Source organism: Muntiacus reevesi, chromosome 11, assembly GCF_963930625.1.
Source record: "Muntiacus reevesi chromosome 11, mMunRee1.1, whole genome shotgun sequence".
Taxonomy (NCBI): Eukaryota; Metazoa; Chordata; class Mammalia; order Artiodactyla; family Cervidae; genus Muntiacus; species Muntiacus reevesi.
This window is the reverse complement of record NC_089259.1, coordinates 26,559,195-26,572,707: the sequence shown is the minus strand read 5'-3', so window position 1 is coordinate 26,572,707 and position 13,513 is coordinate 26,559,195. Positions and strand designations below refer to the sequence as shown.

The following is a 13,513-nucleotide window of genomic DNA, read 5'->3' as shown; positions in this document are numbered from 1 at the left end:
GTTCAAAAGCACCAATTCTTTGGCGTTCAGCTTTCTTTATAGTCCAACTCTCACATCCATACATGACCACTGGAGAAACCATGCTTTGACTAGATGGACCTTTGTTGACAAAGTAATGTCTCTCCTTTTTAATATGCTGTCTAGGTTGGTCATAACTTTCCTTCCAAGGAGTAAGCGTCTTTTAATTTCATGGCTGCAATCACCATCTGCAGTGATTTTGGAGCCCAGAAAAATAAAGTCAGTCACAGTTTCCACTGTTTCCTCATCTATTTGCCATGAAGTGATGGGACTGGATGCCATGATCTTAGTTTTCTGAATGTATGAGCTTTAAGCCAACTTTTTCACTCTCCTCTTTCACTTTCATCAAGAAGCTCTTTAGTTCTTCTTCACTTTTCTGCCATAAGGGTGGTGTCATCTGCATATCTGAGGTGATTGATATTTCTCCTGGCAATCTTGATTCCAGCTTGTGCTTCTTTCAGCCCAGCATTTCTCATGATGTACTCTGCATATAAGTTAAATAAGCAGGGTGACAATATACAGCCTTGACGTACTCCTTTTTCTATTTGGAACCAGTCTGTTGTTCCATGTCCAGTTCTAACTGTTGCTTCCTGACCTGCATACAGGTTTCTCAAGAGGCAAGTCAGGTGGTCTGGTATTCCCATCTCTTTCAGGATTTTCCACAGTTTATTGTGATCCACACAGTCAAAGACCCTACTTTTTATTGGACTCAGAATTTCTTTTTTTTTTCCCTTCTAGCTCTGTGACAGTGATGCAAAACATCGCTCAACCTTTAAACCTCTTTCATTTTCAGAATCAGCCATCATTTATACATCAGAAAAGCAATTTGAACGCCAGGCTCACATCTCAGTTATTCTCTTTTCAATACCCTTGAACTGTTAGCATCTAGTGGTGTTACTCTTCAAACTTTTCTTCTGTTTTTCTCCTGTCCCAGCTAACCACAAAGCACCATTTTACCATATGTTTATCTCAAAACAGTGTACTTGTTTAGTTTTGCTTGTTCCTAAGGCTTATCGATTATTTTATACCGTATATTGATATATTCTTGGGTGACTTGCTATCATCATTATGGATTTGTTTCTTAGAATAATAACCCTTGATGTTGAATCTAGCTGTAGTTCATTCATTCACTACTCTGTATTATATCATTGTGTGAAGTATCTCATTTTCTTAATGGAAACATGGTATATTTCCATTTCTTTCTTGTTTTAAATAGTACTCCTGTGCCTTTTTTTTTTTTTCTTTTTTATATAGCCTTCTGATGCATATGAGTACAAATTTCTCCAGGTTACATTCACAAGAGTAGTATACTTCTGACCATCAGTCTGTACATTTAATTTTTCACTCTATTGCTGAAGTATTTTTCAGACTGGTTGTAAAATCTTATTTTCCTTTCCGCTGCATATGACATTATTGTCAGATTTCTTAAATTTTGTCCATCTAATAAATACAAAGTAGTATCTCTTAATTTGTATTTCCCTGGTTACTAAGAATGTTTATGTCTAGTCATCATTCTTGTTGGCTCTTTTCTGAAATTCCTCTTCATGTCTTTTGCCTTTTTTTCTTTCTTGGGTTGTTTATGTTTTTCTCACAGGTAATCTTTACACACTTGATATTTTTTTCAGGTACATGTTGAAGTATGTTCATAAAATGTGTAAAATCTCATTTATGGTGTGTCTTTCTATTCCCTTCATAGTGTCCTTTGAACAAAAGTTATTAATTTTAATGTAACTAAATTTATCATTCTTTTCTCTTGTAGTTAGTGCTTTTTATATCTTGTTTAAGAAATTATTTCCTATGCCATTGTCATAAAAATAGTCTCTCATACGTTGTTTTAAAAGTTTTGAAGTTTTCTTTTCACACATAAAAATTTTAATCCATCTGGTATTGATTTTTTTGCTTTTTTTGTATGCTATGACTCAAGAACTCCATTTCTTTCTATTCTCCATTAGGAGAACCAACTTTCCCAGCAGAATTTATGGAGTGATTTCTCCTTCTTCCAGTCATCTGCAGTGCTATCATTCTTACACAGCCTCTATTTTTTTCCCATTGCTTAGTTTGCTTATCTACAATGTGTCTTCTATTAAAATTTTGTAGTTTTCTCTGTAAGCAGATTTAAATATTTCTCTTACACAGCTTTGTTAGGTATTTCAGTTTTAAGAATTATGTTGGTGGTGGTGAATTTGGGCAGTTATAGTTTTTATCTTATTACCTTGTGCTAAACTCTTTTTCACTTTTCATCATTATTACGAGAAAGGTCCATCTTGATTGCTTCCTTATCCGTAAATATTGCTACATATTTTCTTATATTTCTACATGTATTTCCTATGCTTACTGTTTTTCATCTCAACTTCATCTGTCAGTTTTTGAGAGAGGTATATTCAAGTGTTCAGTTGTGATGATGTAGTTTTTAATCTTTTTAAAAAAAATCATTTTTGGTTATTTGACATTATCCTGCTAGTTTTATAGATGTTCATAATTTTGTATCTTATAAGATCAAAGAAAAATGTGTCAGTAACCTTTTTATTAAAATATTAGTATACCATTTAACTCCATACCCCATTTATATGCTTTTTCATCTTGACTAGTATTTTTGTCCATTAGTCTTAGAATTTTTGTTTGTTTTAGTTTTGTTGCATCTATTATGGTTTTATTATTTTTGAACCTGTTTATTGACCTTATGATTTTTTTATTTTATATTTGTAATAATTTATGCTGATTGAATTTTCTTGTGAATTTAATATTTATGTGGAAGGCATCTTTGAATTCTTTCGAACTGGCTTGTAATTTGAAAGATTTCTGAAAATATTTTTCTCCCTATTCTTAAATATTAGAATTCTATTTTTCAACTCTCTTGGCTGTGGAAAATTCAGAAAATTGTTTTTTGGCATGTAGTCTTGCCACCAAGAAATCTGAAGTTGATGTGGTTCTTGTTTCTTTTTTGGTAGGTTTCTCCATGGGAGCTTTGGGATTTTTTGGGATATTCTTAGTTCAGAAATTTTGTCAGTATGTTTCTAATGAAATTCTTTTTTTCCTTATTTTCACTTCATGCTTTGAAGGTGCTTCTCTACTCAAGACTTGGTCCTTAAACTATTTGTAAATAGCTCTGTGTTTGGGGAGCTTACCTTCTGTGTTGGAAGTTCTGTCCTGTTGCCAGAAGGTTATCGGAGGTGCTCTTTGATTTCTGTTTCCAACTGGAAATTGTGCATGTCAAGTTGAGGTGAAAATGGGATCTCCTATGTTCCAAGACTGGGTTCAGCTCTTTGGTCACCTTACTTAATTGCCTGGCTGCTACTGTAAATTCACATCTCTCAATACTTTCAGTTTATCATATCAGTGTTACTCTGTGATTGTTCTAAAAAGATGACTTTTTGAAGGGTGTTTTCTGTGTTTTTCTGGAGATGTCAATCCTCTAGCTCTGTTTTTTACCCCCTCTGTATATTTTCTGTTTTTTGAAACTTTTCTATGATTTTGGTTTTGTTTTCTGGGCTTCCGTGGTGGCTCAGCCGGCAAACAGTACACAATGCAGGAGACCTGGGTTTGATCCCTGGGTCAGGAGGATACCCTGGAGAAGGGAGTGGCTACCCACTCCAGTATACTTGCCTGGAAATTCCTTGGACAGGGGATCCTGGCCAGCTACAATCTATGGGGTCACAAAGAGTTGAACATGACTAACACTTTCACTTTTTTGCTTCCCAACCCAGCTAACAGGGTAAGGGGGATGGGTGTGGGGTGGGGTGTGTGGGTGTGAGTGTGTGTTGTCTTTAAGTAGGAAGATACTGATGTGTGTTTTCTGTAACTTCAGCTGCAAACCTTTATATTTGTTCCCTGCTCAAGACTTTTTGCAGCTACCTTTCCCCTTGTTTATTAACTATAGCTGACCATTGAGCAAAATGAAAGTTAAAGCTGCCAACCCTTGTGTTGTGGAAAAAATCTTTTTTATAATTTATAGTCAGCTGTCTGTATGTGGTTCCTTGGCATTTGTGATTCAGTCAAACATAGATTGTGTATTGTGTATTACTGTAGTATATATTCACTTAAAATCGGCATGTTGGTTGGACCTGCACAGTTCAAACTTGTCTTATTCAAGGGTCATCTGTATCCTTTTTGGCTCCATTGATTTTTATCCTATTCCTTGCCAGTTGCCTTAAATAAATGAAACATTAGTCTTAAAGGGGGTTAAGCAAGGAAGTATACATAAGTTGTTGAAGTCAGTCCTGTCTCATACCTGCAAAGAACCAACTGGTGCTGGAGGCAGAAGTTTCATTTGGGTGCTGGTGAAGACAGGGCTTTCAACCTTTTTGCGTAAGTAACAGAAAACATAGTCATATATAATGACTGTTGCTGCAGAAGGTAAAGATTTCATTCATTCTCTAACTATTAATTACACATGAGAATTTGTATCTTAAAGTCCTTAATTTTTGTTTAGCTTCCAGGAAAAAAGACAACTAAGCTTTGGGTTCCAGATGAAGAGGTTTCACCTGAAACAATGGTCAAAGTGAGTGACATGCACAGATCTGTTGATTTTAATCTATTTAATATACCCTATTATTATTATAGGTTTTAATAGTTCCTGTTATAAAGATATGGCTATTGAAGTAATTCAGGTTTTTATGTTTATTCTCTGACATCCTTTGGGCCATGACGGTATAGGGCAATACTGAGAAACCTGAGACTTTGGGCAGCTGCACATAATCTAGTTTGGAAAATAAAAAGAGTGTGAAGACTCCTTCCATGTTTCTTTTTCTTAGATATCAATATTTTAATGGCAAAAGACAATGCTGACTTTAAGTACCTTCTCCTTTCAGTAAAGATGGTCATCCAGGTTTTAAGACTGTTCCTCAGGGCTTCCCAGGTGACGCTAGTGGTAAAGAATCAGCCTGCCAACACAAGAGAAAGAATCTGCCTGTCACTGCAGGAGATGAGGGTTCGATTCCTGGGTCAGGAACATACCCCGGAGAAGGAAATGGCAACCCATTTCCAGTATTCCTGCCTGGGAAATCCCATGGACAGAGGAGTCTGGCAGGCAGCAGCCAATAGAGTCACAAAAGAGTTGTACACAACTGAGCATGCACACACATCTTTTCCATGGAATTTGATAAACTTTTTTATTAAAAAAATTCAACCTGTAATTTCTTGAGTTAGGAGTCATATGTAAAAGATTGCTTATCGCTTCTGTAGGAGTATTACTTCTCTAAAACTGTATGTAATATAGACCTCATATCAATCTGCTGCCCAAGGTGTGAAGGCCAAGAACAAATACATTAAATATTGTTTTTCTAATTATAATTTCTTATAAATAATTTTGTTGTATATTTATATTTCGTACTGTGAACTACTTTTTCACATTATTGCAGTTTTCAGATTCTGATACTATTTCTCTGGACCTGTAGGGCAGTCTTCCTTTAGCATCATTGAATGATGCTGGAAACTTTTGAGTTCTAGTATGAACCAATTTTCTCTGCATTGGTCTCAAGTACCAGTTTTGTATAGATGGACAACACTGTATTAGAAGGCAGGCCACCTGCACTTAAGTTCATGGTTATGAAGTGGCCAAGGAAGAGAATCTGAAGAGTGTAAGCCACATACCACTGTCTAAAACCCATTTAGCTCTGAAGCTTCAGATCTATAAAAAGTAAGATAATATGTAAAAAAGAAAATGTGTTGGACCCCTTCAGAAAGGTTTGTTCCAAATATTAGAGGCAGTAACAGGTATTAAAGTACTGATATTGATAGTTAAGTACTTCATAATTATGAAAAATGCACTACAGATGTAAGGTGGTATAAACTCTTAGACACAAAAGATGGAATATGATTTGCATTTGGGAACTTCATGGGTTAGGGAAGTTAGCATGATTTTATTGTGGATTCTAAAGGGTAGAGTGTTGGAGAAACATTTTTTAAAAAGCAGGAAGAACCAGTTTTTAGATAAATCATTCATTTGTCAATTACCAGGAGGTGGAACATGAAAAATTTTTAAAACATTTAAAGTTATCTTCACACATGCAAATAAAAATAATTTTTCCTTTCCTTTTCTTAAAACGCGTCTATTAAAAACATTTCTTTATTCTTTCTCAAAGCTAATGTAGAGTTTCTTTGAACAGTAGCAATGTTGTGTCAATTTGTATTTTAAATAGATTCAGGCTATTAAAATGATGGTTCGATGGCTACTTGGAATGAAAAATAATCACAGTAAATCAGGAACTTCTACATTAAGATTGCTCACAACAATATTGCACAGTGATGGAGACTTGACAGAACAAGGGAAAATTAGGTATGTAATTACAGCTTCAGCATTCTTTGGATTACACAGTATGTTAACATCTGATGTAATTTTTGAGTGATGGTTTCTTTTTAAACAAAATAATACAGATTTGTAGATATGCATATATTTTTATTGTAATAGGCTTTTGTATAGTGGTTATTTCAAAATGACAGTCCCATGTCTAGTGCAGATTACTGCTGAATGCTTTTAAGTATTTTTAACAGTAGATGTTTACTTTTTTTAATACCTCATGTGAAATTGTTAATGTACCAATCAGTAACTGGTGTTTTACATTCTTGTTAATATCTAAATGCAAAAGAACAGACCGAATAGAAAGCAATTTACCTGAATCTGTTTCCAGAAGCGTTGTTGCTGTTCTGTTGCTAAGTTGTGTTTGACTCTTTGCGACCCCACGGACTCCAGCACACCAGACTCCTCTGTCCTCTGCTGTCTCCTGGAGTTTGCTCAGACTCATGTCCATTGAGTTGGTGATGCTGTCTAATCATCTCATCCCCTGCCACCCCCTGCTCCTTTTGACACCAGTCTTTCCTAACATCAGGGTCTTTTCTGATCGAATTGGCTCTCCAGAAGCAAAAATATGTGCATATGTGGAAAATGGAAAATGCACTTGACACAAAGTATTAAAAATACACATACTCTTTTGTTTGTTTTTAGTTTGTTTTGTTTGAAAGATGTATAGTCTAGTGACTGAAAACATGAACTCTGGATTCCAGATTCAAATCCTGGAACCACATCTTAGCAGCTTGGTACCTTTCAATAAGTTACTTTAACTGCTCTGTACCTCAGTTTCTTCAGCTATAAAACAGAGACGATGATTAATGCCTGTCTCATCTAACTATTATGATAATCAAATAAGTTAGTATATTTAATGTATTTAAAACAGTGCCCAGCACATAGTAATTAGATATATTGATGGTAGTGGTTATGTCAGAATTAGCTAAAATTTAGAAGTTTGTCCTCTGTGAAAATACAGGTGCCATTTATAGCATCTTTTTGGTAGTTAAAAATATGAGAGTAACTTCCCCCACCTTTTATGTGTGTGTGTGTGTGTGTGTATACACACATCTAGCATAAAATCTTTAGGATCAAATATGAATGGTAATTGTCAGCTGCTTAATACTTTGCCATCTTTGCTTCATTTCTTGTATCCTTTGCTCATACAGTACTTTTTTGCATAGAATATTAGCATTAACACATTCTTCTCAAACAGATCAAATGAAAAGAAAATTCTGTAAGGTATTCCACATGTATTACCTTTTCAGTAAAATTAGTTATCTCTACCTTCTACTCATAATTTATGTTAGCATCCAAGAGTTACATAATAATTAGAAAAATTCCCTTAGTATTAATACATTTTATCTCAAATTTACTAATTAAATTATTTGTGTGCATACTTAGGTCTCATGTCATCTGTTTTTATTCATAGTATTCTTTAACAAAATCACACATGTCCTTGAATTCTATAAGTGTGTGTGAATTACATTGGGTCTGTCTGCTTTAAAAAAGTTTAGTGAAGAACAGTTGATTTACAGTAGTGTGTCAATTTCTGCTGTACATCAGTGATGCAGTTAAGTACATATATATGTATATATGCCTTTTCATATTCTTTTCATTGTAGTTTGCCACAGGATATTGGATATAGTTCCCTGTGCTATACAGTAGGACCTTGTTGCTTATCCATCCTATAGCTAAAAGTTTGCCTCTGCTAATCCCAAACTCCCAATCTCCTCTACACCTCTTCCCCCGGCAACCACATGTCTTTTTTCTATTTCTATAAGTTTGTTTTTGTTTTGTAGATATGTGATTTGTGTCACATTTTAAATTCCACATATAAGTGATATCATATGGTATTTGTCTTTCTCTTTCTGACTGACTTTGCTTAGTATGATAATCTCTAGGTCCATTCATGTTGTTGCAAATGGCAGAATTTCATCTTTTTGATGGCTAAGTAATATTCCACTGTATACACATACCATATCTTCTTTGTCCATTCATCTGTCGATGGATATTTGCATTTCTGTGTCTTAGCTATTGAAAATAGTGAACATAGGGGTGCATTTATGTATGCTGTGAACATTGGGGTGCATTTATCTCTTTAAGTTTAGTTTTGTCTTGGTGTATGCCCAGGAGTGGAATTGCTGGAACTTTGTTTTTAGTTTTTTGAAGAACCTCCATATTGTTTTCCATAGTGGCCGCACTGATCTACATTCCTACCAACAGTGTAAGAACAGTGTCCTACTGAAAGTGAAGGAACTTTTCTTCACACTCTCTCCAGCATTTGTTGTTTGTATACTTTTTAATGATGACCATTCTGACTGGTGTGAGGTGGTACCTCATTGTAGTTTTGTTTTGCATTTATCTAGTAATTAGCAATATTGAGCATCCTTTTTTTTTTTTTTGGTAGTGGTTTTTGTCATACATTGACATGAATCAGCCATGGATTTACAAGTATTCCCCATCCCGATCCTCCCTCCCACCTCCCTCTCCACCCGATTCCTCTGGGTCTTCCCAGTGTGAGCATCTTTTCATGTACCTATTGGCCATCTGTATGTCTCCTTTGGAGAGATGTATATTTAGATCTTCTATTTTTTGATTGGCTTGCTTGTTGTTGAGTTTTATGGGCTGATTCTGTATTTCGGAAAGAAAGCTGTTATTTTTCACATCATTTGCAAATATTTTCTGCCTACCCCTAGGTTGTCTTTTCATTTTGTTTGTGGTTTCCCTTGCTGTGCAGAAGCTTGTAAGTTTAATTAGGTCCCATTTGTTTATTTTTGCTTTTATTGCTATTGCCTTGGGAGCCTGACGTGTGAACACATTGTGTGATTTATGTCAGAATATTTAGGCTTTCTTCTGTGAGTTTTATGCTGGTGTTTTTGTGTATGGTGTGAGAGTGTTCTTACTTCATTGACTTACATGCAGCTGTCCTTCTTTCCTGGCATCACTTGATGAAGAGATTGTCTTTTCCTCATTGAATATTCTTGCTTCCTTTGTCAAAGATTAACTATTCACAGGTTTGTGGATTTATTCTGGGCTCTCTATTCTGTTCCATTGATCCACGTGTCTGTTTTTGTGCCAATAACATAGTGGTTTGATTATGGTAGCTTTTTTGCATTGTCTGAAGTCAGGAGGACAATGCCTCCTGCTTTGTACTCTTCCTCAGGATTGCCTTGGCAGTTCTGAGTCTTTTTTGGTTCCATTTACCTTTTAGGATTATTTATTTTAATTCTGTGAAAAGTCTCATGGGTAATTTGATAGGTATCGCCTTAAATCTGTAGATTGCTTTGAATAGTATGGCCATTTTAATAACAGTATTAACTTTCAATTCAAGAGCTGGGATGTTTTTTCATTTCTCTGAATCATCTTCAGCTTTCTTTATTAATATTTTGTATTTCTCAGCATATAAGTCTTTCATTTCCTTGGTCAGATTCATTTCTAAGTATTTTATTTTGGTGGTACAGTTTTAAAAGGGATTGTTTGTTTATACTCTCTTTCTGATATTTCATTGTTGGTGTAAAGCAATGCAGCCTGTTTCTGTATATTAACCTTGTATCCTTCTACCTTGCTGAATTCATTTATCAGTTCTGGTAGATTCTGTGTGGAGTCTTAAGAGTTTTCTATATCGTATCATCTGCATATGATAGTAATATTTACCTCTTCTCTACCAATTTGAATACCTTTTATTTCCTTTCCTTCTCTGCTTTAGCTGGGACTTCCAATACTATGTTGAAGTGAAGTGGTGAGAGTGGGTATCCTTGTCTTTCTCCAGAGTATACTGGGAAGACTTTAAAGTTCTTACTGTTGAATATTATATGGGCTGTGGGTTCATCATAAATAGTTTTTATTATGTTGAGCTATGTTCCCTCTATACTCATTTTCATAAGGGTTTTGTATCATGAGTGAATGTTGACTTGATTTATCAAGTGCTTTTTCTGCATCTATTGACATGATCATGTGGTTTTAATCCTTTCTTTTGTTGATGTGGTGTATCACATTGATTGATGTGCATGTGTTGAACTATCCTTGTGATCCTGGGGTGAATCCAGCTTGGTTGTGGTGTATGACCTTTTTTATGTGTTGTTGAATTCAGGTTGCTGATACTTTAAGAACTTTTGTGTTTATTCATCAAAGATATTGATCTGTAATTTGCTTTTTTGATAGTGTCTTTGTCTGGTTTTGGTAACTTCATTACCAAACTTCAGGGTGATGGTGACTTCATAGAATGTCTCTGGGAGTGTTTTCTTCCTATTCACTCTTTTGGAAGAGTTTAAGAAGTTCTTTTTTGTATGTTTTATAGAATTCCCCATTGAAGCCATCTGGTCTTAAAAGTTTTTTTGGAGGGAGTGTTTTTGGTTTGGTTTTTTAAATTACAGATTCTGAATCATTTATAGTGATTGGTTATCTATTTCTTCTTGCTTTTTAGTGGGCTGTATGTTTCTAAAAAGTTGTCCTTTTCTTCTAGGTTCATAGTATTCTCTTTCATTACTGTTGTTTATAGTAATTCTCTTTCAGTTTCTATGTATTTCTGCAGTTTAAGTTGTGATTTCTCCTCTTTGATTTCTTATTTTGTTTATTTGGGTCTTTTCTTCATGGTGAGCCTGGTCAGAGGTTTGTCAAGTTTTGTTTGCCATGTCAAAGAATCAGCTCTTGGTTTTATTGATTTTTTTTTTTTTTTTTTTTTGGTATTGTTTTTAAATCTCTGTTTTATTTATTTCCTCTCTGATCTTTATTATTTCCTTCCATCTGCAGACTTTAGGTTTGTGGTTTGATGGTTTTCTTTTGTATTATTCTTGTATTCTCTTCTTTTTGGTTTTTGTTAATCTGTTGTTATGTTTTTGATTTGTGCTTGCCTTGGTTTTCAAATACATTAAACCCATTCATATACCTACTTGCTTTAGATTGGTAATCATACAAACTGAAACACATTCTAGGAAAAGACAAATCTATATTTTCTTACTCTCCTCGCCCACATTTTATAATTTTGTTGTCCTTTTACATCTTCATAGTGACACTTTTGCTGTTCATTTTGGTAATCATTGCTTTCACAGTAATTTTATTTTTTTAAAGAATTTGTGTACTTATTTCAGTGACTTACTTTTCAGTTGTGATTTTCTTTTTCTTATTGTTTCTTGGATCTTTTCTACTTAGAGAGGACCTTTCAATATATCCTTTTAAGATAGGTTTAGTATTGTATTCTTTAAGTTATTGTTTGTCTGAGAAATTCTTTATCTCTCCTCCTGTTCTAAAGGATAATCTTGCTGGGTGCAGTATCCTGGGTTGCAGATTTTTCACTTTTGGACTCTGAATGTATCTTGCTACTCCCTTCTGGCCTGCAGTGTTTCTGTAGAGAAATGAGCTGATAGCCTTTTGGGGGTTCCCTTGTAGTTAACTCTTGTTCTCTTGCTGCCTTTAAAATCCTCTCTTTTAACATTTGCCACTTTTATTATAATGTGTCTTGGTATAAGTCTGTTTGGATTTATCTTGTTAAGGGCACTTTTTGCTTCCTCTATTCGGATATCTATTTCTTTCTTTAGGCCTGGTAAGTTTTCAGCCATAATTTCTTCAAGGACATGTTCATTCCCCTTTCTCTTTTTTCTTCCAGAATCCCTATCATGCATAGATTTGCATGCTTCATATTACCCCATAGGTCTCTTATATTGCCTTTTTTGGGGGGGTGTTGTCTGCTGATCTACTTAGATAATTTCCATTTTTCTGTCTTCCAGATCACTTATTCCTTCTGTTGTCCATAGCGTTTAGTTCAGCTTTGGTCTCTTCTAATGAATTCTCTGTTTTTTCCTTGGCCCTTGCTTATAGTTTCAATTCCTTTTCACAGTAATCTGCATCTCTGTCAGTGGCCTTTCTTAATTCCTGTAGTATTTTCATTCATTTTCTCCATTTTGAATTCAGTGTCTGTCAGATTGAAGAAGTCTGTTTCATTGTTTCTTTCAGGGGAATTCTATCTTTTAATGGGGAGTGCTTTTTCTGCTTCTTTATTTTACTTTTATTTCTTTTGCTCTGTGAGTTTGGAACAGTTACTTACTGTGGTCTTTGAGGGCTGTTTTTATGTGGGGATGACCCTGTGTAGCCTGTGTGAGTTTAATATTTTTTGGTGTGAGGGCTGTTTTTTAGTATGAATGCCTACAGCCTGTTTCTTCTGTGTATGCTGGCCATTATCCCCTTGATAGGAGCTGTGACAGATGTTGTAGTGACCAGAGCCTGCACAGGATATTGACCAGGCCTCCTCTTTGGTCTGTGGTTGTCAGTGCCCTGTTGGGGCAGGGTCTGCTCCCAAGTTGTTGGGAGTAGAGGACCCCAGATCCATTTCTGATCTGCAGTGCAAGGGAGGTAGGATTGGAACCCTCTCACTAGAAGAGCCCCTGAGTATTGTTCCACTGGAGCTGTATGTACCTGTGAATATGCTGTGTTGTGTCACCTTCAATCTTTTGCCTGAACTCACTGTTGTTGGCACTGCCTTCGCCTCACCTCAAGCGTGGATATGCTGGCAATTGCTCTTGGTGTCTCTCAGGAGTTGTTTTCACAAGGTCACCAGTGCAGATACACTGAAGTCAAGTCCCAAGACTGTACTAGTTGCATACCTGGACCTGCTGTGGGAGCTATGGAGGCACTGCAGGCCCTGGCCTGGCCCGCCCTCGAGTGTAGGAGCCCACAAAGCCCACAGCTGCTAAGGCCAGACCCATGCCCCCCGCAGGAGCTCTCGGGTCTGCGTCCTTGAGCTAGTCTTCAAAAACGTTGTAATGGACAGAGGAGCTTGGCAAGCTGCATTCCATGGGGTCACAGAGTCAGACACGACTGAGTGTGCGTGTATACACACACAAAGTATTTTAATTACTTTTTTTATTTTACTAAATTCCAACAAGGAAATCAGACTTTCCTTAGCAGTGGTTGAGTGAGTTATCTTATAATAACTACTTGGAATATTGCTATTGATGAACTGAAAATATCTCTGCAACCTGTAACTTCAGAACCTCATTAATGTTAGCATACATTCAGTAAATATTTTTATGTAATTGTTAGAAAGCTAAAGGAAGAGTCTAGATCTTTAGATCTTGGAAGATTAAGATTTGTCTCTTTTGCATCCTGGAAGATTAATTAAGATTTGTCTTTTTTTTTTATTTGCCTCTTTTACATCCCTCTCAGTATGGTGTATATGTTGTATGTATAGTAAATAATAATGTTTTACTATGGAGCTAT

General features: G+C 35.6%; 1 protein-coding gene across 6 annotated transcripts in view; it reads left to right on the top strand.

Moving 5' to 3' along the window:
* PDS5B (PDS5 cohesin associated factor B) overlaps nt 1–13,513 on the top strand; it is a 173,287-nt gene that overhangs the window by 127,822 nt on the left and 31,952 nt on the right. For all 6 annotated transcript variants that reach the window (XM_065901672.1, XM_065901671.1, XM_065901674.1 and 3 more), the window contains exons 22-23: nt 4,448–4,516; nt 6,156–6,292. In XM_065901672.1, the coding sequence (XP_065757744.1) occupies nt 4,448–4,516; nt 6,156–6,292 (206 nt within the window). The remainder of the gene's footprint in view (nt 1–4,447; nt 4,517–6,155; nt 6,293–13,513) is intronic.